Below are 22,757 nucleotides of genomic sequence, written 5' to 3' on the forward strand. Positions count from 1 at the left end.
TATGCTACAAGTCCTCATGTGCATGCAATAGCTTCGTTCGTCAAAGCCCTCGAACAAAAGCGAAGAAGAAGAAGAATGGAATGTATCGTGAATGCCTTACTACCTCGGCAAATGATTGGCCAGCCTACTATATTGAAACAGTGAGTCACAAGCTAGGCTGACTTTCATGATAAAAGATGACGTGTGAGTACCTCTTCACCTCACCCGATACTTATCCAACCTCCACTTTCGCTACGTAAAAGCGCCGTCCAACTAGCCATGACTCTCAAACGCATCGCCCAAGAACTTACCATCCTCCAGCGCGACCCCATAGACACATTCTCGGCAGGTCCAGCTGAGACGGGCAACCTATACCATTGGGTGGGATACATTATGGGTCCACCAGACACTCCATTCGAACGAGAAAAGTTCGCGTTCGCAATCACTTTTCCAGAGAATTACCCCGTAAAACCTTTTAAACTTAATTTTACGTCTCCAATTTCGCATCCCAATGTTTCTGACGAGGGGATTGTGCTTATGCCGGAACTGGGGGAAGAGTGGTCGCCGGCGCAGACTGTTCGCAGTATTTTGATTTGTTTGCAGGTTTTGTTAACGGAACCGGATCTTTCTACGCCGTACGATTGAAGGCGGTGAAGTCAGATACAGCAATCAAAATCTGTCTCTGATTGCCGTACAAATGCCACGTCATATTTGCTAGGCAAGCAGGTCTCAAATAATATTTCGACAATGTAACAACTAAGGATAATGAGTCTTTAGACTCTACATCGTACTTCTCTGTGAATTTCCCAGTCGTAGAGGCTTTAACAACTTACAAAGCTCACTGATATTGTTCAACAACCTAGAGTATGCGCTACCACAAACCGCCACACCCCTCTCTTCTCCAAACTGTCCCAGCTTCCGACTTCAAAGACTTACTAACCGTAGCACTCGACCTCCATGCCTGCAGCCTTGACCTCCTGAATATCATCCCACTCGATAATGTCGATATTACTCTCTACTTGGACAGACACCCGCTAGCAACAGCAAAAGAACTGCTGATCAGACATGACAACTTAGACCGAGAGTACGGTTGGGTCTTGGCTTCTGACCGCGCATGTGTTGACAGGGTACTAAGCAAGTTCTGTAAGGCTGGGAGGAGGCCCAGCGAGTGGTTTGAAGAATTTATGAGTGAGTTGGAGAGTGTACGACGGTTGTTGGAGGAGAAGGTCGCACAATGGGAGAAGGTTTATAGCCATAAACCTTCCTTTTTGCGTGACGGGTAGCATGTGTCTTAGTCGCAGTTGCTGGGATGGCGAGGTATTGCTATGGACCGGGGTGTAGTATGGGTTAAGGTTTTCGGGATGGTAATAAGGTTGGTGATATTGTCAAGGTTGAGCGTCCTAGGGTGCTTGTCGATTCAAAAGGTGCAAGGTAGTTTATTCATGTTGATAGCGCAACTTGCTTACCAACGGAGGAACTGAGCGGTCTAGTCTTCAGCTCATCTCTTCAATCTGGCGGTTTCAAAAGCACTTTATCAAAGCAACTTGGAGATCTTGCATTCCGCTGTCCATGTTGCTGACAAGAGCCAAGATCCAACTTTAGTCGCGCGTTTCGGCGGCATTCCTAGTGATGCAAACAGCATGAACTCTAAGAGCATAGTAGTATATTATCGCGCCGAGATGTTATGTCATAACTTGCATAAACACTTCTACGCTCACGATAATACGTAGTAACGTAATCCGAGGCGAAGTAGGATGACTGTATCACCTACATAGCGACCACAGCGTATCCACACCGTGGAAACAAGCTAACCAAATATATGTCAAGGAAGCTCGTCAGCTGCACCAAGTGGCAGTGGCCAGGATTTTAGATTAAAAAAAGGATAGTAGTCCCCCCAAGCAAGCCTAAGCAAGGCTAGACAAGCATGAGGTACTATCCATATACTTACCATAAGGGATTGGCACCAACGTGACTCCCCCGGGTCCGCGCCGGCCCGAGTCAGCCCGGACCACATACCCAAGCAAGTAAGTATGCATTCATTCCAAGCCTGAAAACCTGCGTTGGACTACATGCCAAGTTAAGCCTCATTTTTTTTTCCTGTTCTCACGGCTACCCGTAAACATCTTACATAGGTGTAAATAAACTCGCGGGTCTAAACGCGCTAAGTGAGGACAAGTGTACTACAGTAAGCCTTGGGACGAGATCACCGGCCGGTGAAGATAAGTAGTAGAAGCAACACAAGACGGGCTGTTAGCGCCTTTGTAGCACGGCAAGTAAAAAAGATCTTCGTACTTGGAGTGGCGAAAAGTACTAGATTAAATTGCCGGGTGCTACTAGTACCGTGGCTTCCAAATCATCCGAGTGGATGGAAGTTGCTAAACGCGGTAAAGCTAGTGTCGTATCGTTTTGGGGGGTGGGTTACCGAAATGCTATCCGGCAACAATGCAGCCACATGCATTTTCTAGTGTGGGAGCCAAGAGAAAGAGAGAGAGTGTGTGTGTGTGTAAAAAATGGTATCCCGCCGCCGCTGCGCCCATTTCGCAGTAAATGAACAAAAAAGGCCGAGGCATGATTGATGAGGGTGTCTTCTATTTTGGTTTTCTCCACTAATAGTAGTCGGATGATATCAAATTGTTTGACAGAAAAAGGAAGTAAGCATATCACACAAAATGTTTGAAACTTGTGTCACCATGAACCAGGGTTAGAGCAATTGTTCGCTTCATTCTTTTTTTTCTCTTCATTTCACATATTGCTAATTCATGACAGCCCTATTTACATCACCCCCACTATGCTCGCCCCCTTTAAATGGGTATATACTAGAGATCGTCGTTTAAAAAACCGCTAACAAAACTTGACTATTAGGAGGTGTGAGTATTGAATGGCTCGGTGGAAGACAACAAGGGTTATGAACATACAAATGCAGATCATGTAGCGCTTAGGCCGTGGTGCATGTGCAACCCTTCCTCAGAGCAGGGTCGGTGTTGGGCCATCCCACACAAAGGCGGTTTCCGCAGTTCAATCCATTGACACCACAGTTATCCCGTGCGCAGGGACCGTTGTAGCCTTGTGGGAGAGGGTCTGGCATGGCGAGAGCGACACTGGCAAAGAAGGTGGCGACTACGATTGAGAAACGCATGTTGATGGTTTGAGGGGTAGGATTGGTAGTTGTGTAGTTGTGTTTAGAGTTGGGTATCTGTATTTCAGAGCTGAGAAGAGAGTTTGTTGTGCTGGTGTTGTGATGGTGCAAATCAGGGCGGCCTGGTTAACCTTTATATCTGTACATCAGTCCTGGATGTGACGTATCAACGGGCCCCGAAACGTGACCGCTGGGCTACTGGTTAGAGGCTACAGGGTCTGAATGGCCGTCACACAGCCATGCACCGGAATGCGATCCAAGACCCTACAAGGCCGAGATGGTATTCCCAGGCCAACCCGAAACGGCACAGCCAGTGCCACTACGCAGTGTCCAGATATGAAGATCAATATGCTGCCCATGCAAATCATGGAGCAATGCACACAATGCAACCCAAAGTGGGCGGATTGATGAGTTCCCCCGTCAGTTGCGTTTGGGCGGCAGGGACTTGGCTCCTTGGCCTTGAGTCTAAGCTGGTAGGCGGTAAGCGGACAAGAGCGTAGATCGTGGTCGATCACCAGCCTGAGCTTTTGCCCAGGAACTCTGCTGCGGATAATACCTTACGTGTTAGTTTAACCGAGATTGTAATGGTATCGATTCGTCCTCTTGCTCGTGTTGGTGGAGTTGAGGCTAAGTTGAGATTGCCGAGACTTTTTGTGCAGATCACAAGGGGTGGGAGGGTCAGGATAGGGCTGTATATGGTAGCCAATATGCATACACTTTAGGATACATAGACAGGTGGGCGTCACGAGCGTGGAGAAAACGATGTCGCACGCCCAGCACTAGACGGCCTAAAGCGCACGACCCTGGGTACTGCGGCCGGTCAACCTGACGTATTCGAGTGTCTTGTCCAGGGCTTTGATGTCGCAAACAAGGCCGACTGTCTACGTCCAGAGGATATGAGACGAAGACGATGCACCTTAGCTAGACTCCTAACTGCCGTCTAGGATAATGCGCCGGCGGCTTGTGGACGACCATAACAAACCGGATATGCGCCAAGGAAAAAGCAGCCACAGAGTAAACGGAACAAGAAACGGCCGCAAAGGACTATGTCAGTGGCGTGCACCGGGGACGGAAGATGCAAGGCTCCATGTCGAACACGGCGCGTTTCAAGGCGAGAGGGTGGAGAAGAGGGTAGAGGGCGGGAGAGAGCGGAAGAGGGTTGGAGGGGAGGGAAGCTAGACGCGTGCCTTAATTCCGAGGCTGTTATCTCCATGCCTGCCTAGCCCAGTCCAGTCCAGTCCAGTCCAGTCCAGCAGCCATGAGCGGCACCCCGTGTTTCCCCGCCATCACCAGTGATCATTGCCTTGATTCCCCCCACCATGAGAGACGATACGAGCAGTAACAACAACAGTAATAACGACCGCAACAACCAAAATGAGGGGCGCCACCACCTGCGCCCTGAGGATAATCCGTTCATCGCCTTCCGCCGGTTCGCAGACTCGCAGGTCTCCTCCCTCCTGAACACTGTCTTCACCCTCCCCGCCACCCTTGCCAGCTACAACAACGCACACCAGGCACGTGAGTTGTGCCTCTTTGGCAAGGCCGATCAGCGTCAATGTGATAGGCTTCACAACATCGAAGCGGAAATTGCGGAACTGCGGAACGAGGGGAGGGAGCTGTTCAGAGTAGGCGATGTGCAAGCTGTCCTTCGTAACAGCGAGGAGCTCATGAGATTGGACCGCAGAGCTGACGACATACGCCGGGACATCTTGCGTGTCTCTGATCGAGAGAACCAAACACAGCCCCCTCGTCGCAATGAGACCGAGCTCGTCGAGAGAGTCGCCAACAAGAAGGGCCAGGAGTGGGGATGGTCGTGGGACTGGGGTTTTCCTAGGCCATTCGATCATGAGTGTCAAAATAACCGGCACACATCAAATGACCAAGACGCCAACAACTCTGTAGCTCTGGACAGGCTGCTGCCGATGCAGGCTGAAGCATCGCGACTGGCCCAAGACTTCGAAGACAAGGCTTGGGAAGACTCGGCTGTCCATCTAGTAAGATTTGACAATTACACCCAGACTCAGTCTGACGGCAAACAACCCCGCCTATGGTCATGGCCAAAGTCATGGCAATGGCCTCCAACGCTAAATTCATCACCGTCTGACATTGACGCCTACTCGCCTTCTGCGCTAGAACAGAATCCTGCCTTGAACAGAGCAGGTGTACCGTGGCGCGCTGCCTATGAAGATCTTCTGCGCACTGAAGAAATCTCTATGTCGCAGCGACAGTCAGCACAGATTATGGAACAAGACAACGAGACTACACATCCAAGCAGCATGTATACCGACACTTGGTCGTCTCGGCCCAAGATCCCCATCACTCACCGACAATTAGAAGAGACGATGGAGCGAAATGGAAAGCCCGTCTGTCCACGGCTTTCTGCGCAAGCTGAACCGAATTATGAGTACAGCCACGATCATGAAGACCAGTACAATGACCAGCCTACAACCAAGCACACTCAGTTTCCCCTGCATACCGCATCCCAACAAGACCCCACAAATCACTCTGACAGAGAAGTCGCAAGCTACGAAGAATATTCCAAGGAAATGCAAGACCCAGCAACGGAAATGGACGCCTACGAGCGTCTTGATGCTGCGTTCGCACGCACAGTCGCCCAGCCAGAGGTGGGGCGCAATGAGCAGAGTGAGGCCAAGTCCTCGATCTTATCGACACTCACAACTACTGAGCGCACTGTTGCGCCCAACGGCACCATAACCACCAAAGTCTTACTCAAGAAACGCTTTGCAGATGGCCGCGAGGAAAGCACAGAAACTGTACATACTGAGCGCGGCCAAGAGACTAACGACCCCTCACGAGATCCTTGGAAGGCACTACGAAGCGGCCAGTCAGATTCGTTGGAAACAGGGGATAGCCGTGGCAAGAAGAAGAGTGGTTGGTTTTGGTCTGGCTAACTGTCTTGCTGTCCGCGAGCCTACGTTAAACTACGCGACATACTGTCTGAGGTTTCAAGCATCTTCCCAGTGGGTTTGCAATCCCCGTTCGCTTCTGATTGCCATTCGATCTCATTCATCTGACATATTCTGATTTTATTTTTTTTTTACAAATAGCAAATCGCACATACCCCTCTCAATTCAATGCAAATTATTTGTCTCCTTTCCAATCCAGAAGATAAATATCAACTTCGTCTTGGTGTTTCAACTGCCTTGTTTCACGTATGCATGTCAGCGTTCCATCACGACTTGGCAAAACCCAATCTCAAAAACATTCTCGAATTATTATCCATACGTACACATCACTATCACATGTGCTCAAGAGCCGCATACACACCCCCACGCAGTGTCACAACCCCCCATGCAGACGTGTCAGTGTCCGAGGCATTCCTCGCAACGCGGACTCCATCGCCACTACACTCCGCCTGCACATACTACTCGCCCGTCGCAAATCCCCGTACCCACACTGCCCGATTCCCACCCTTCCAACTCCGCATAGCCCCATTAACCACGCACACAGCACCCCCCCCACCCCCCACCATACACCCCATGTACAACCACGCCCTTACCCTCTCGCATTGTACTAGCCACCTACCTGTATAACGAAAGTAAGCACTGCCACCCACACCCAAATATAACACCCCCCCTTGTCGCCACTCTACACAACCAGGCGCAAGGAACCTGAGCACAGTCCCTCTAGAGGTGCAACGCATATCCATTTCCTGCGTTGTAAATAGTAGACATGTTGTTCACATACGCCATTAGATGAATCTGACAAAGGGAAAGGGGAGGAGGGTCTTGGCGTTTCCGCTCCGCCCGCTGGGCGGGAACTCAGCTGAAACACGGCGCGTGGAGGACTAGTCGTAACGGGTAGTGTGTCGGAGGGCAAAAGGGAATGTGGAATAACGGTGCGAGAGGAAGGAATACCCGCCGCGTGTTTTTTTTGGAATGATCTTGTTTCTCAGGCCAGGAAGGTTGAAAGGGTGAAGGGTGAAACGGGGTTTGCACTTGGTGGGTGGGGTTTTGCCTGAGTTATGTTGGGGGATGAGAATGTGATGATTGTGGATCTATTGGCGGGGAGTTGTTGCTGGGTTTGCTGGGTGTGTCGTGTCGTGTCAGTAGAGCGGCGTAGAAGGCCGCTTCGTGTAGGCGCTGGGTTGTAGGGGCGATGGGGCTCTTCGAAACAGTGCAGGCGGAGAAGCGGAATATACTCTGTTTCTATACCTGTGGTGGGGACCGGATTTCAAGTGTGGTTTGAAGTACTGGGATATTTGTAATAGAGGTAGCCGCAGCGGCGGAATGGATTGGGTATGAAGTCCTGATTGTGAGACGTCTGCGGATGACTGACTGATTTGCTGATGATCTAATTGAACTGAAAACATTGGGTCGTGTGTAGAACCATTATTGTGTAGTGCTGCGTTACCGAGTTTGGTAAAAAGAAAAGTACAGGAGATGACAGTAGTCGAGAAAAGTTCAAGAAATTCCTGACCTACGTCCGATTCGTGAATGTAGCATTGTCAAGTTAGCCGTCTGCTCTTTGTGGAAATACCACGCAAGATCTTTCTCCATAATTAGTAAGATGATTATCGACGATAAACCTTCCAAGGCGAACCTTATGAGTGTCCCCACTTCTTTAGAAGACGCTCGATATCTTTTCTCGTCGATTTCCTGGCATCCTCTCGATCAATCCCTTGATGAAGCAAGGCGTCGTATTTAGTATGTTTGTGGCGAACGTGTGCAATCACAGCAAGTAAAACCTTTCGCGATAATGGTATCGAATTCGTCCTGCCCACTCTGCCAGAGTGCTTCTTGAACCCATGTTTAAGCACAGTTTCGTGTTCACCTCGGGGCATTTGTGGGAACTGTTTTTCGACTTCAGCACTTGCTTTGGCAATGTCAGTGGCATCGCGTCTGTTAGTTGCAGCACGACGCGTCGGAAGTGTTTGTTTGGCCTGCTTGTGTACGGTATGTAAGATTGCCAAGGGTGCACGTAGTCCAATCTGTTTCTTCTTTTCGAATACAATGTATAGAGGACGGGCTGCGTTATGGGTGAGCTTGCGGCAATGCAGCGTTTTGTAGCGATTTCCCTTTGGGAGGAAACCGTACGCCTTTGGCATTGGTGTATCCACGGATACTGAGATCTCAGAAGGCATATCGACTGGTGAAGTGTCCGCTCGTTTGAAGTTTGTTTATGAGCTTTGGTATATGAAATGGAATCCTGTGATCAGTTCGGTAAGTACGGCATGCAGGTTGAGTGCTTTTGATATTTGAATTGCTAGACAATGGATCAAATTACGTTATCCCCCCTTTTTTTTGTTGATGTGCACAATGTCGTGCGAGGCACGAGCGTATGTACAAAGGGGTTGTTGATGAGCGGTCGCGTTGAATGAGCCGCGTGCAAGTTGGCGCCCGAGACGCTAGACCCAAAGCGTGCACACGTGACTCGGCGCTAACCTATCCCGGAATACTTCGACTGCTTTTTGATCCGCGCCTCAGTGTTATCTTGACTCTGTGAAATGGTTACCGTTCTGAGGGTAGGTGTTCCGTCGACTTGTATGGCCAGTTATGGCGGCTAATATTGGTTGAGCCTGGCTTCCCCCAGCTACGGATGACGCGGCAGCCCCAGATCTAACTTTGGCATCAAGGGGCGACGGGCCCACTTGCGCGCACCAATCCGGCCACAGTTACAGCTAAAAGCTCAGCCAGACTCCAGCCACGGTCAGCTGAATGGCAACGTCGTGGCATACTTATAAAATCTTCAGCCACACATTCAGACCCTGTCAATGACAGTCCCCGCGCGTGACCTGTTCTTTCTGCCGTCTCTAGCTTCTCTGGCCATGCAGATCAAGCCTCTGAGTCGATCCGATACAGGTTTTGGCGACGATACCGACCTAGCCAACACGACATACAACGACAAGTACGTCATCGTGTATGACTTCAGCAACGTTGGTATGTCCATGGACCACTCCATTCATGGCTCTTACTCACAAACACCAGACGATGAGGTTGCCATCAAAGAGTGCCAACAGCTACTGTACGATCTCGAGTCTGCTGGACTGAACACCGAAGTGCGTGCTGGCTATGATGAATCTTTGTTAGTTTTTGTCCAAGTGCCGCGGGATTTGCTTGGCAACACTGTATACAAATCAAGGTATGCTTTCAATGCTCGTACCTCTTTTCAAGTCTTTGTTGCCTAACCTATCCCCCAAGAGTCAAGGATTGGCTATATGGCATCACCAAACACCATCCCGGTGGCACCGCCAAGTCGATCGTTTCAGCAGCTTTTGAGGCTGAAGATCTCCTCTCTGTATATCACCTAGTCAACTGGCGTAAAGAGTTTGGGGGTGCAGGCATCACACCGGACTTCCCACCGTGGGAAAACGTCACCTCAATCTTCCCGTTACACAACCCTCGTGCAAATCGGGCGCTTCTGGCTCATCTCAGCACGCGCGTCTTCTTGGATCTATCCGATCTCGACCAGATCCGTAATCTTTGGGGTTCCAAAGTCGCTTTTTACTTTGCTTTCATTCAAACATACTTCCGTTCACTTGCCTTCCCATGCATTGCTGGACTTTTTGCATGGGCATTCCTTCCAAAGTATTCGCTGTTCTTCGCCTTGTTAATTGGCGTTTGGTGCACAGTATTCTTGGAGTACTGGAAGATTAAGCAAGCAGATCTTGCTATCCGCTGGGATGTGCGGGGCGTTGGTAGTTTGAAGGTGGATCGTCCACAGTTTCGTTATGAGAAAGAGATCATTGATTCAGCTGGAAGAGTGCAGCGCCATTTTCCCAGATGGAAACGAATCCTCCGACAACTGCTTGTCGTTCCTTTTGTTATTATCAGCACCGTAATTCTTGGAGTTCTCATCACTTGCGTCTTCTTTCTCGAAACATTCATTGGCGAGGCATACGACGGGCCGCACAAGTTCTATCTGGTAAGTCTATTCTTTGGTTGTCGCACCACGACGGATAGTCTAACAAAGTCCAGGAATACCTTCCGACTATTCTTCTCGCAGTTTTTCTACCTTATGTCACCAGCTTGCTGGAAGACATCGCTACCGTTCTGACAGACTACGAGAACCATCGTACCGAAGATCACCACCAGATGTCCCTCACTCAAAAGATCTTTGTACTGAACTCCATTACCAACTACTTACCCATCCTCCTCACCGCATTCGTATATGTGCCTTTTGGTAACAAAGTCTTGCCGCTGTTACAAAGCATGTTGGATGCGGTGTTGGGCTCCCAGAACAAAGGGAAGACCAAATTCCATGCCGATCCCGACAGATTACGCAACGAGGTCATTGCATTGACCGTAACTGGTCAAGTTTCCGGTGCGATTGAAGAGCTAGCATTACCTTGGCTAAAGGAGCAGGTCAAGCAATGGTGGCGCGATCGACAAGCTTCTCGAGCCCAGAATCAAGGCAACATGGGCGCACCACAGACACCGGAAGACCCCATTGAATCTGGCTTTCTTCGGCGCACAAGAAGACAAGCGCTTCGCCCCTCGTACAACGTCCAAGAAGATATTGCGGAAATGGTGATCCAATTCGGTTATCTTGCATTGTTCAGCCCCGTATGGCCACTAGTACCCATTGGATTCTTCATCAACAACTGGTTCGAGCTTCGGTCCGATTTTCTCAAAATTTGTGTGGAGCACCAACGACCCCATCCGATTCGTAGCGATGGCATCGGGCCTTGGGTCGCTAGCCTGGAATCCTTAACCTGGCTGGGAAGTGTCAGTAGTGCCGCCATTGTTCATCTCTTCGGCACCGAGCAATTTCTTGGCCCCTATCTTGGCTTGAGCACGTGGGCCAGTCTTCCACTCACAATCCTCTTATCAGAGCACATCTTCATGGCTTTTAGGGCAGCGGTCCGATTCGCACTTGCACGAATCGGGTCCGAGCAGATACGCAGAGAAAGAGCCGAGCAGTATGCCGAGAGAAAGCGACATCTCGATGAGCTGGAAGCAAAGGCCACAAAGGTATCCCATCTGGATGTCGCCGAGCGCGAAAGAAGGAAGAGCGTGAGGATCAATGCGGCAGATATCTTTTGGACTAAGCAGGTCGAAGTGGGAGCCAGTGCTGAAGCCGGTGTCAGTATTATCAAAGCGAAGAAGATTGCAAAGCACGAAAGTGAACTCACGGGTAGGAGCACCAAAGTAGACTAGTAGAGATTCAAGAAGCACACAATCATAGAGGAAAGATCAACTTCTTCATTCCTTTCAATCAAATATTTACAGTATCTCCACTACCAATCAAAGTATTTACAATAATATGTGAAAAAGAATAATAGGTAAGGGAGCAAGAGGAGACATGGTCTTCTCAATTCCCAGGATGCCCAGCATCGCAAGTAGTTTACTTAAGAGCGTTGAGGACAGTGGTGTAAGCCTGCTTGGGGTTGAAGCTGTTGTCGAAGAGGAGAGGGTTACCCTGAGGCCTCCAGGAGTCGGAGTCCTTGACACCCCAGACGGTGATACCAACGCAGTTCTTCTGGTTAAGGCAGGCCTTGGTGACGTTGGTCCAGTCAGCCTGCTGGGCGTTCTGGATGTCGACCTCGGTCATGGCGCACTCGGAAGCAGCGCTGCAGAGAAGCTTCATGGCGTCGATGGTAGCGGCACCCTGGCCGGAGGTAAGGTGAGTCTGCGAACCAATACCGTCGATGGGGACACCGGCGGCGATCCACTTCTTGACGTTCTTGGCGATGGCCTGGGTCTTTGCGTAGTTGGCGGTGTCAAGGCTATATGGGAGTCAGTATATCGAAAGCTTATTGCCGATAGATTGATGCTTACTTGTAGTCGTTGATGTAACGCTTGGCAGCTGGGTCAGCGTTCTTGGCAGCCTCGAAGGCGATGCGGACGAAGTCCTCACCGAGGACGTTGTAGAAGACGCTGGCACGGAAATTACCGTTCTCCTCGAACATCTCGTTGATGACGTCCCAAGCGTAGATCTGGCCCTTGAAGTGGCCCATGACGGAGGAGATGTGGTTCTGCATGACAGTGGTCAAGGTGGCCTTGTCCCTGATGGAAGAGACCCATGAAGGAAGCTGGGAGTGCCAGATGGTGGTGTGTCCACGGATGAGCTTGCCATTGTCCTTAGCGAACTTAGCAGTCTGGTCGGCAGTACCGAAGGTGAATTTGCCACGGGTGGACTCGGTAGCATCCCACTTCATGGAGTTCTCGGGAGTGATTTGACCGAAGTTGGCCTTGATGATGGCAGCGTTCTTGCCCTGGTTGAATCGGCCTGGGTCAGTAGCAGTACCGAAGTACTTCCTGCCCTTGGCCTTCATGGCGGCATCGAGGCTCTGCGCAGCCTGGCGCTCCTCAAGGAAAGCCTCTGGCTCAGCAAAGGGAGAGGCAGCGACCAAAGCGCTGGCGGAAAGGAGGGTGATGAGAGAAAACTTCATGGTTGCTAAATGATTGGTTTGATTGTTCGGTGGAATGGAGAAAGCTGAAATGAATGAATGTGATGGATACGAAAGATATGCTGATGGGCCCAGCTCTACTTATACCAATCCATCGTCCACAGTGTTCCCTAGACCATTCGGTGCACGCATTTCGTCTAAACAATGTAATTCGCCTCAAACAACGGCAGGCGTCGTCTAGAAGCCGCATACCCACCACGTTGTGGAGAAACCCCGAAAATAGGGCGTTAACGCAATCAAACATCGCCTGCAATCGTGCCTGCAATGCGTCGTTCATGTCGGCCATGCCCTGAATGATTCGTAGTCTTACCGTATAGAGCAAAAAAGTGGGAACAAGGCGTTTCGGGTTAATTTATTCCAAGCTTCGGTGGTCGGTTCTTGTGCTGCTTGAGGTACTTGGCGTTTTCTGCACGGGGAAAAAGCGGCTAAATGCGAGTAGGGAGTTCATGGCGAAACAACAACAGCCGGCCCTTGCTTGTTCCACCTTATTCTCGAAACGCGACATCATTGTACTGAATAAATTTCCGATATTAATATATCAACGGGGGCTGTGTCCAGGACGTCAATAAGTATACGCAAAATCATAGCTCTGTAGACCGCTTTACTCTGTGCTCGAGTAATTACTGCAGCACAACAACGACTGAATCCACGGAGCTTTGATAATAATTCACCGCAATACGGGATATCTCCGGTACCAGCACTGGTTCTACGGGTCCATTTCTGTTCTTCGTTGGTTTGGCTACGTGGTGACATGCGGGTATGGACGATTCGTGGAGAATATTCCGTAGTGATGGTCCTTATTCGCCGATCGACTTGGCACAAGACCATTTGGTAGGGGTAGTAAAGCCGTTGGGACTTGCGAGGATGGTTTCTCCGGGACAGAAGGAATTGTGGAGTGCATCTGTCTGGGGAAGTTGCATATGCAGCCAAGATACCTGCGGTTATTGTCTTCCACAAGCTTTCCAAGACTCCACTTGGCTAGCTGGATATCCAGGCTTAATGGATGTGGACGTTAATTGACACACCAATAAAGAGAAATGGTGTACATTCTCTACTGTGGAAGATTGTTATGCCGGACCAACTTCCAAAGCGAACCACAATGCTTACGCCAACACTGCTTACTGCATTGCGCTGGGATATCTTCCCCTTCGGATTTGTTTAGTGGTGTGACCAGATTGGAGCCCAAGGAATAATAACTGCTGCTCGTGTGGTGCTACACAAACCAGATCTCAGGACCGACGTCTATTTTGTCGCGATTCCAGTCAGCACTAGCATCTAGTATACATATTCTTCAACCAGATATTGCCATGTCAGTATCACATGGTGGTCCCTGGTAGTGCCTGAGCATTGCCTGAACTAGACCTAAACGATGATTGGTGCCCTTGATGTAACAGCCGTGTACGTGGATGCGCATAGATCATGTTCCTGTAACTGATCATCAATATGGCAGATCCTCCTCTTTCAATTTATTTCCGGGTAATGTGGGCAGAAAGTTGGTTCTCTTTTGGTTTGCTACTGCCTAAACTGTGGGAGGTTGAGCAGATTCTTTGCCCTGAAGTGGGCTGATGATGGGTAGTCGGCGCTTCTGCTTGAGATTGCAATCTCCCTGGAAAGGAAATAGAACCGGTTCTAAATACAAAGCCTCCTCTCGTATGGTAATCCCTATATAAAGCCAAAGGGGGAGGAAGGGAGGAAGGGAGGGAGGGAAGTGGAGCCGCGAACACTAAGCTGTGAGTCACGTGAAATCGGTCTTCGAGATGACGTCATGATCCTCTTCATTTCGTCCATACCAGCTGTTCTCATGTCCGGTTCCAACTTGTTATCTCCAGCTATATGTTCTTAAACCCAGCTCTATCTTCTCATGCCCAGATCCGGCCTTTGCACCACAGTTCGGACGTCCGTCAATGTCCGGATCACTACGGAATTCCGACTGGCTAGACTTTCAATATAAAACTCGTCTTCAGTGTTGTTATATCATATGCGTAATCTAAGTCTTGACGATCAATGCTCTAAGCTTTCACAAGCTTCCTCCATCCTTGTGGCACTCACTTTAATCGACTGCAAGCTTTTCCTTTCTTCCATCGCATCTACCGATCGGTAGCATGGCTTCGAAGATCTTTTTAAACAAGATCGCACTGGTTGGTGCTAATGGCAATATTGGCTCACACATTCTATCAGCCTTGCAGGCCAAGGACCGATTTCAGATCACTGCCATTAGTCGGTTACAATCCAAAACTACATTTCCAAGTGACATCGGTGTTGCACGTGTCAACTATGCTGAACCTGAGACTCTGGTCAACGCCTTGAAAGGACAAGATGCTCTTATAATCACCATGAGCGTCTTCGCGCACGATGCGCAGGAAAAGCTCATCCGTGCAGCAGCTCAAGCCGGGGTACCCTGGATCCTGCCAAACGAATTTGGCATGTTTAATACAGAAGATATTCAAAATGAGACGATAGGATCCGGGAAGCAGAGGGATCGCGCTCTAATCGAGAAACTTGGTGTCTCATCCTGGATCGGAATGACTAGCGGGTTTTGGTACGAGTATTCGGTCAGCGGTGGGCAATACGGTATCGATCTCAATAAACGAGAAGTGGTGTACTTTGATGACGGAAATCAGCGTCTGAACACTACAACATGGCCCCAGACCGGACTTGCTGTAGCGAATTTGCTGTCGTTGCCTCTATCATCATTTGATGAGAAGGACCCAACACTCGAGCAATATCGCAATCGCATGTTATTCTTTTCGTCATTCACTCTCAACCAACGCGAGATGTTTGAGGCGGCGCAGAAGGCTACCGGAACCACAGAAAAGGATTGGAAGATATCATCGGAGCCGGCCAGGGAGCGACTGATGAAGGCAAGGCGGAGACTGATGTCTGGAGATCGTAGTTCGTTTGCAACGGTTTTGTACACGCGATACTTCATCGACGATGCTGGTCTATACGAAAAAAACCACGGTCTGAATAATGATGAGCTGAGTTTGCCCAAGGAGGACTTGGTCGAAGCTACGAAAAGAGCCGTGGAGTTGGCTAAGACTGACTTTTGGGACAAGATGTACAAGTAGTCTGACCATCACATACACGAATAGAACTAGGCTACTTTGAATGTGATTGCTGTGTACTGAGTTTCGAGTCATGTTTTTCTACACACTGAACGCGGTGAAAAGATCGACTGCTTCTCGGCGTCACTAGAGACTCATGTCGCGGCCTTGCTACTTTTGGACTATATTCATTAGTCAAATACGATAGCAGCCTTAACAACTTCCTGCTTCCTCACTGCCTCCAGACACTCCGCCCACTCCTCAATTCTATACGTCTTGTTCGCGATACCCTTCAGCTTGAGTCTTCCAACATTGACGTATTCCAGCACATGTGGCAAATGGCCCATACTACAAAAACTGGCCAAGATGGTAACCTCATTTTCCCAAATCTGAAATGGAGACCACGAGATTTTGACGCTATCGTCATAGACGCCATAAACAACTAATTTTCCGCCTTTTCGTACAAATTCAAGGGATATTTCTAGGACTGTGGGAGCACCGGTAGCTTCTACGACGATGTCAAATCCATACGGGTTAGCAGCGCGGAGGTCCTGCATATCGGTCTCGGGGCGATCGTCGGAAATGGTAATAAAGGAATCGGCAATGGCCAACGAGCGAGCAAGGTCGAGTTTAGGTCCTGCTTTTGAGGCGATCGTCAACTGAGGATCGTTAGCAATCGTTATTGAGTATGGAAGGGGTTCACATGCATGTGCAGCACCATTCATTTTGATCAATTGCGCAAGTAATATACCTGTTGGTCCACATCCGAACAACAATACCCGGCTACCAACTTCTAGTTGCATCCTCTCGATACCATGTGCAGCGCAAGCTGCTGGCTCCAGCAGAACCGCTTCGAGGTCCGAAAGGTCACCAATCGGAAATACCATTCTTGCAGGATACCGGCAATACTCAGCCATACCACCAGGTACATTACCACCATATCCAATGACGTTTTCGCAAAGCTGTGGCTTCCTTCGAGTGCAGTAGAAGCATTTGAGACATGGTTCTAGGGCATCCGCTGCTACACGGTCACCAACTGCTACGTTGGTTACATTCTTGCCGACGGCAGCGACTGTGCCTGCTGCTTCGTGGCCTGTAGCTGTGAGTAGGGAACAATACATCTACATGAGATTGGGCATACCGGGTATTAGGGGCCACTGATATAATTTGTCAGCAAGGTCGATGTGACATGCGGACAGCTGATCTTACCCTTGCCAAAAATTCGCCTTTATGGTAATGCAAGTCCTTGAAGTCGGTCAGTAAGCGGGGACTGGATGCTCTTCGCGAAATATCACGTACAGTTCCGCATACACCACAAGCCGAGATCTTGACCTATTTCAAGTTACTTCCCAGCAAGCAGCGAAACGTAAGCCGGCCAACCTTACAAGAACGTCATCATCCCCGATCTTCGGAACATCGATTGTTTCCACCGCAAACTTCTCTGGTCCAGAGTATCTAGTAGCCCTTAGCAAGATGTCAATGCTACTGCAAAGTGCGAGCATGCCTTACTGCAGCGCCTTCATCTTCTCAGGTACAACCTGAGGCTGGCTCTTCTTGGGGGTTGCATGGCCGTTCATCGTGATATGAAAGAAGTTGAAAACTTTGAATCTCTATGAAAATAATACATCGTCAACCGAAGCATTTTATACCCAAAGTTTTAATGTATCCCGCCACGAATGTTATGTTAGACGCGTCTATATCTGGGGTGCGGGGTTCGGTATACCTTCCTCGTCGCGCCTGTTCCAGCGCTGCCGGCATTTCTCCTTTGGGAAAGCGTGTATACTTGACGAACCACAACTGTGCTACCGTGGCCATTATCTTTGTTTTAGTCTAGTTTGTATGCATTTGGTGGGAAAGCGCTACTCTTTTTATACTACTCGGTTTTTCCTGCACACTATCTGCGTTGAGATCCAGTATTTGGTGTACAATGCACTTTGTCAGTGTTTTGAGTAGTCAAGATCAGTAGGTGGTGTCAGAGTGTTGATCCATGCATCGGAATTGACCGGGAACTTAAACTGTCAACACCAGTGAGGGTTTTTAGATTACGAATTCAATATGCCCTCGTGGATACGTGGGGAATGGCCGTCGAGTGGCGCCACTATGTAATCCTCTATATCTGCACTGATTTGATTATTTGCTCAAAGCAGAAAATATCTATATTGATATAGCCTCACCAAAGACATGGAACGTAAACATACCAATGTTAAATTAGCGTGATCTACACGTCCAGGTGTTGAACATCATGATATCACAATGAGTAAAGCATCAACCAGTCATTAATTTGGTCCTATTCCTGAGAGAAACATACACACAGTATGGGTCAACAGTGAATTGATATGGAATTTGGAAATTCAACTCCACGAAGAAACCGCAACAATACCACGTGGAGCGTCCAGAGGGATTTCTAAACGAAAAGTACCTTTTAGTATGACATTCAAATTTAAGAGGTAACTCTTTGGATGAGAAATGATCAACATTGTAGAAGAGGGACCGAAAATAGCCTTGGACAACGCCTTCCGATACTGCGCATCCAGAGGCTCCAACAGAACCATAGCACACTTCTTTGCAGCCCTGAGATCTCTGACCATGCGATTGTGGTAAGGCTTTGATATTCAAGCACGCGTTCCCTGGCGAGTTTCAAGCAAAAGATCTGCCGTAACCGCAGTCAGGGGTAGCCCAACCCATCAGGCGCCACAACGATGCGAAACAATCGTGCATTCTCATGTACATAGATAGTTGGCTTATTAGCCTGATGACATGCCTATGTCCCGTTTTTTTTATCACAACTGCCGTGCCTACCTAGGCAACTTTTGTTGAATGCCAGCCTTGAGGCTGACATGTGAAACACTAGCATATCGCGGCCGAGCCTCTCATCACGTGATGACTTTTGCCCTGCGGTAGCACGAGTAAGTGAAACGAAACATCTAGACCAGGATGAAACTTGGCGGCCCGCGATTTAGGGCGACAAGATGTCGGATTCGTTCGATGCACCTAGTCTTCATACCCGTGTGTCTGCGCTTCGGCCTACTTTCCCTAAAAGGTTCGACAGGGCTGATGCCGTAATTGGTGGCGTGTTGGCTAGGTCTGTAATTACCTTGCCGCTGTGTTCCCGTGGTGTGTAGGAATAGTTCATCGTGTATTGGCGCTAAGGCGTTCAATCAGAGAATGTTGGTTGGTAATTTGCTTTGTGCAGCCGGTACAATGATGACGGCCACCTCGATCTACACAATGGACTGCAACGACCTGGTTTTATGAAGGCAGTACTGATTGAGTTAAGGGTAATGTCATCTTGAACTACGGCTTGGTCGCGCTTTCTGGTAAAGCACACAATGCTATTGGTTCGGAAGCTTGACACTTGCAACATCTGCTAAGAACAGATCTAACGTCTATCAGCCGTAACGAGACACCGGATGTCACGAGGCGGATTCGTGATGCGGAGTCCCGGAATCTCTCCTTTATTGATTTACAAGGATGGAGGTAATTGCTCACTATTCTACACCTATTTCTTCCTCAGAATACTAATATCCAGCAAGCACTATCGCACGGTTGCTCCTGCTGTCGATCGTTGCCGATTGGTTCGTTGACTGTTCACCCCTGTTTATTCGCACTTGAGTGTGTTTCTTCAAAACTCGGAGGGCTGGAGGAAAATTTCTATCACGGAATATATGTATTTGAGGGTTGACGGCTCTTGAGATTTAGGGGAGATATATTCAGAGAGTTTCGCTGGTTGAAGTATGGATCCATCAAAATCTCGACAAAGCCTAAGTAGTGTATGCCAGATGGCGTTAGTGTGATGCATCATAGCTCTGTAGTCTATAAAGATTACCGCTATCCTTATTATAGATTAGACCCATGAAGCAGTCCAGCACGCGCGTTTCTCTCAACAGCAGTTTTCATTATCCACGTGCCCTTTGTCCGCCAGCACTGCACCGCTGTTGTCTGGAAATCGCGTTCGTTCTATCTCGTCGTCCATCACCCATCACCAGCGTTCAGTGAACCAACATCGATAAGGCAAGTCAAGCATTAACACGAAGAGTTCCCCCTGATGTATCCAAATTGTATCGAGCCTTAGCAGACCACAGCGGGGTCCCTCGCGCTACCATCCACCATCATGCGAACAGTCGGCGCTCAATAGAAGAGAAGGCTCTGAAGCAAAAGTATCTTCACCTATAGGAAGAGGAGGTCCTTATTAAGTTTCTTTTATAAATGTCTAATCTCAGACAACCTATACGAATAAAGTTTATACCCTTACTAGCCTTCTATATTACCTTCTAGTAATCTACTAAAAAGAACCTTCTGAACCTCTATTTCTCGGCTAGTTAAAAACTCTAGAAATACTCTTTCTAGAGACTAAAGTAAGCCGAGTTAAGGCGCTAGAATAGAACTACTATAGGAAGAATACCTATAGAAATATGAATAATAGAACGAGTCTTTAAGTAATAAGCAGTCGCCGGTACTTGTGTTGACGGATGTTACAGCTGCTAGCGAAATACAGCTCTGTATAGAAGCTGTTATTGCTAGAGTTTTTTGTGTGGTACTCTATTGAGCTTGATAAACTAATCAGTATCGATAAACGTGATTCCACCAGCTTGCTCTCTTTTGCAATACCGTCTCTGCGCGACTTTGGCCCGTTTCAGTCACTCCACAAGGGCCCCAATCAGCTTGTGTCTTTTTAAACTAGAATCCAGCTCCGTTCTATTCAGCTTGGGTCTTATGGTGTTGCTAGGTCTAGATAATGCTGTCATTGAGCAACCCAGTATTATAGCTCTGCCAAGGGCGATAGCATGATATCACCCCACGCAATCACCCCTAGGCAGCAAAGCTGTTCAACTCTGATGCTACCTTCGTCGCTGGCGCCAAAGCCGCTATAGCTGAGCCGGATTTTGGTAGTGATACACAAATCATCCGGTTCTGACTCTCTTTTCACCTGACTGGTCAGATCATATACGGAATTACTCGCCGCGATTTCACAAGGGACATACCGATAAAGAGCTAGAATCAGTCACTGAAGAACTTACATGATCTGTATGACTGATACGGCCCAAAAACGGCGGAATCATAACTTGACTTGTGATTTACTAAGCTCGAGCACTTTCGGGCCGTTGACGGCGCTATAGACGAATAAAACCGCCATACAGTAGAGTGCACCAATCTCATTACTGACCCACCCTCTAGCTCACTCGCACGTGCTGCAACAACAAGGCTGCATCCGCCTTCAATTGATACAACCCCATTCTGTCCCACCGGTTTGTTGTTCGACCTGAGCCAGCTGAGACAAAGTAAAGTACAACTCGCAACGGACAGGCAAAAATGCAACGATTTGTAGTATTGCCGTACTGTATAAACGGATGAAGTGCGGAAGTGATCTAGGCTGCTGTGTAGGTGACGCGTCTTTGCGATTGTGGATTCGATGCTGGGTCTCTAAATATGGATGGCATGAGATTAGAAATACAAAGAAACGTAGTCAAAACTTTATACATTGATCTACGATATCCACGGACCAGGGTGGACGTCGGAATTAGGACATAAACGCATTTAAGACCCTCAGTGTCTATGTATAAGTACGTGAGGAAAGAGTGAGAATTCTTCACCAGAATCCCATCTCCAAGACGCAGAAAATCACATTTCACTGTTCTCTTGTAAAAAGCATCTATATATTCTGTAACCAACCCAGAAAATTGCAGAATGGTTGACCTCGACTTCCGCTTCCGTCAGCCCTCCTCAAGCTTGACCAAGCATAATGACACCTATCCGTTCATAGATCCGTCAAAATATGCGAGAGCTCATACCGGAAAGACAGTTGTTGTTACCGGTGGAGGCCAGGGTTTGGGGAAAGCCATAGCTTTAGCCTTTGCAAACGCTGGAGCCGATATTGCTATTATCGGTCGTTCTCAGCAACCTCTCTTGGCGACTGCATCCGAAATCGAAGCCAAAGGAAGAAAATGCATTGCAATTCCCGGGGATGTCACAGACTCCGCATTCGTCAATCGAGCCGTTGCGGAATGTGTCGAAAAGTTGGGGGGGGGATTGACATCCTTATCAACAACGCAGGCGTTGGTCGTTTCTCCACACTCGCAGCTGACGACATGTCCAAATGGTGGGGCGTATTCGAACTCAATGTCCGCGCTGTAGCCGAAATGGCCCATGCTACTCTGCCAATCATGTTCGCGCGCGGCAAGGGGATCATTTTCAATATAGCGTCTGATTCAGGCATCATCGGCATCCCGTTTACGACGGCTTATTCGTCGTCAAAATCTGCTGTCATCAAGCTCACAGAAGTTCTTTCTTGGGAGGTTGCCTCTAAGGGCATACGCGTCTACGCTATCCATCCAGGAACAGTGGCCACTGGTTTTGCCGGGGATCAAATTGTCAATCACGAGGAGGTGGCCACGAATAGCAGTATGAAGTGGATGCTCGATATGAAGGGCGAATTTCAGGAAGATACGCCAGAGCTGAGTGCAAATGGTTTGGTCGCGTTGGCGGATATGGGTGAATCTGAAGTGAAGGCGTTGAATGGCCGTTACATCAATCTGACGAGGGACGTTGGAGAATTGATCGAAGGCGTGAAAGCCGGGAAACTCGGTGATTCCACAGCTCTGCTTACTATGAAAGAGATGTAGCTTAGTTACTCTACTACTGAATTTTACATGACTCGCTGTTCTCTTTCGTCCCATGCAAGGTGACTGTTATTTAAGATCGTGCCCCTGATGCTTGTCATTCTACGACTCAAGACACTAAGGGATGCTATTCCATAATTCTGAGACGACGGAGATAATTGACACACTGCGTTTTTGCTCATTCAAATTCTAGTTTTCATTGTTCATAAGCACAGATGCATGTCAGACACTACAGTCAGCCAATGTCTTGTTTACAGCTCTCAAGACATGTGCCTCTCATGCCAGAAGACCCGAGAGCCCAATGACTATACAAAATCAGATTGGATGTTGAATTTAATTAGATTGACGTGAGTATGATTCGTTCATAGAAGTGGTACCGAAGACGTATCAACGCTACGTAAAAGCTTTCCGTCGCAAATAGGTCATATCTACTTTTGAAGTTATATTTAACGTGTTTTATAAGCGAGTCGGCCATACAAGCGAGTCGGCCACCCCACCAACTTCGCGCACCTTTACAAGCGTATAGCTCCACCACATATAGATAGTTTTAGTAGATATTAAGATAATAGACTAATTGCTATCTAGAGTATCTTTCTTACATGTACGTG

At 48.5% G+C, this 22,757-nt stretch overlaps 11 protein-coding genes across 11 annotated transcripts; 7 read left to right on the forward strand and 4 right to left on the reverse strand.

Moving 5' to 3' along the window:
• Positions 1–258: 258 nt before the first annotated feature.
• COCMIDRAFT_36177 (uncharacterized protein) lies at positions 259–624 on the forward strand (the record flags this gene model as incomplete). The annotated part of the gene is made up of 1 exon (XM_007689109.1): positions 259–624. One exon carries the CDS (start codon positions 259–261, stop codon positions 622–624), a length of 366 nt encoding a protein of 121 aa, XP_007687299.1.
• Positions 625–845: 221 nt separating this feature from the next.
• On the forward strand, positions 846–1,262 carry COCMIDRAFT_36178 (uncharacterized protein; the record flags this gene model as incomplete). Its single annotated transcript, XM_007689110.1, has 1 exon — positions 846–1,262. One exon carries the CDS (start codon positions 846–848, stop codon positions 1,260–1,262), a length of 417 nt encoding a protein of 138 aa, XP_007687300.1.
• Positions 1,263–2,914: 1,652 nt separating this feature from the next.
• Positions 2,915–3,115, reverse strand: COCMIDRAFT_93500 (uncharacterized protein; the record flags this gene model as incomplete). Its single annotated transcript, XM_007689126.1, has 1 exon — positions 2,915–3,115. One exon carries the CDS (start codon positions 3,113–3,115, stop codon positions 2,915–2,917), a length of 201 nt encoding a protein of 66 aa, XP_007687316.1.
• A 1,319-nt stretch (positions 3,116–4,434) lies between these two features.
• COCMIDRAFT_36180 (uncharacterized protein) lies at positions 4,435–6,027 on the forward strand (the record flags this gene model as incomplete). The annotated part of the gene is made up of 1 exon (XM_007689111.1): positions 4,435–6,027. One exon carries the CDS (start codon positions 4,435–4,437, stop codon positions 6,025–6,027), a length of 1,593 nt encoding a protein of 530 aa, XP_007687301.1.
• Positions 6,028–7,679: 1,652 nt separating this feature from the next.
• COCMIDRAFT_93494 (uncharacterized protein) lies at positions 7,680–8,219 on the reverse strand (the record flags this gene model as incomplete). The annotated part of the gene is made up of 1 exon (XM_007689127.1): positions 7,680–8,219. The coding sequence occupies one exon, from the start codon at positions 8,217–8,219 to the stop codon at positions 7,680–7,682; it is 540 nt and encodes a 179-aa protein (XP_007687317.1).
• Positions 8,220–8,903: 684 nt separating this feature from the next.
• Positions 8,904–11,235, forward strand: COCMIDRAFT_4725 (uncharacterized protein; the record flags this gene model as incomplete). Its single annotated transcript, XM_007689085.1, has 4 exons — positions 8,904–9,015; positions 9,064–9,217; positions 9,277–10,000; positions 10,054–11,235. The coding sequence occupies 4 exons, from the start codon at positions 8,904–8,906 to the stop codon at positions 11,233–11,235; spliced, it is 2,172 nt and encodes a 723-aa protein (XP_007687275.1).
• Positions 11,236–11,422: 187 nt separating this feature from the next.
• Positions 11,423–12,470, reverse strand: COCMIDRAFT_4726 (glycoside hydrolase family 10 protein; the record flags this gene model as incomplete). Its single annotated transcript, XM_007689086.1, has 2 exons — positions 11,423–11,804; positions 11,857–12,470. 2 exons carry the CDS (start codon positions 12,468–12,470, stop codon positions 11,423–11,425), a joined length of 996 nt encoding a protein of 331 aa, XP_007687276.1.
• A 2,120-nt stretch (positions 12,471–14,590) lies between these two features.
• COCMIDRAFT_93443 (uncharacterized protein) lies at positions 14,591–15,556 on the forward strand (the record flags this gene model as incomplete). The annotated part of the gene is made up of 1 exon (XM_007689128.1): positions 14,591–15,556. The coding sequence occupies one exon, from the start codon at positions 14,591–14,593 to the stop codon at positions 15,554–15,556; it is 966 nt and encodes a 321-aa protein (XP_007687318.1).
• Positions 15,557–15,723: 167 nt separating this feature from the next.
• COCMIDRAFT_93489 (uncharacterized protein) lies at positions 15,724–17,109 on the reverse strand (the record flags this gene model as incomplete). Its single annotated transcript, XM_007689129.1, has 6 exons — positions 15,724–16,625; positions 16,674–16,689; positions 16,742–16,777; positions 16,832–16,864; positions 16,918–16,987; positions 17,042–17,109. The coding sequence occupies 6 exons, from the start codon at positions 17,107–17,109 to the stop codon at positions 15,724–15,726; spliced, it is 1,125 nt and encodes a 374-aa protein (XP_007687319.1).
• Positions 17,110–19,534: 2,425 nt separating this feature from the next.
• COCMIDRAFT_93499 (uncharacterized protein) lies at positions 19,535–19,705 on the forward strand (the record flags this gene model as incomplete). Its single annotated transcript, XM_007689130.1, has 1 exon — positions 19,535–19,705. A coding segment is annotated over one exon (171 nt), but the record flags the coding sequence as incomplete, so codon positions are not given.
• Positions 19,706–21,217: 1,512 nt separating this feature from the next.
• On the forward strand, positions 21,218–22,152 carry COCMIDRAFT_25765 (uncharacterized protein; the record flags this gene model as incomplete). Its single annotated transcript, XM_007689094.1, has 2 exons — positions 21,218–21,536; positions 21,584–22,152. The coding sequence occupies 2 exons, from the start codon at positions 21,218–21,220 to the stop codon at positions 22,150–22,152; spliced, it is 888 nt and encodes a 295-aa protein (XP_007687284.1).
• Between the last annotated feature and the right edge of the window lie 605 nt (positions 22,153–22,757).

This window comes from Bipolaris oryzae, assembly GCF_000523455.1.
Source record: "Bipolaris oryzae ATCC 44560 unplaced genomic scaffold scaffold_52, whole genome shotgun sequence".
Lineage (NCBI taxonomy): Eukaryota > Fungi > Ascomycota > Dothideomycetes > Pleosporales > Pleosporaceae > Bipolaris > Bipolaris oryzae.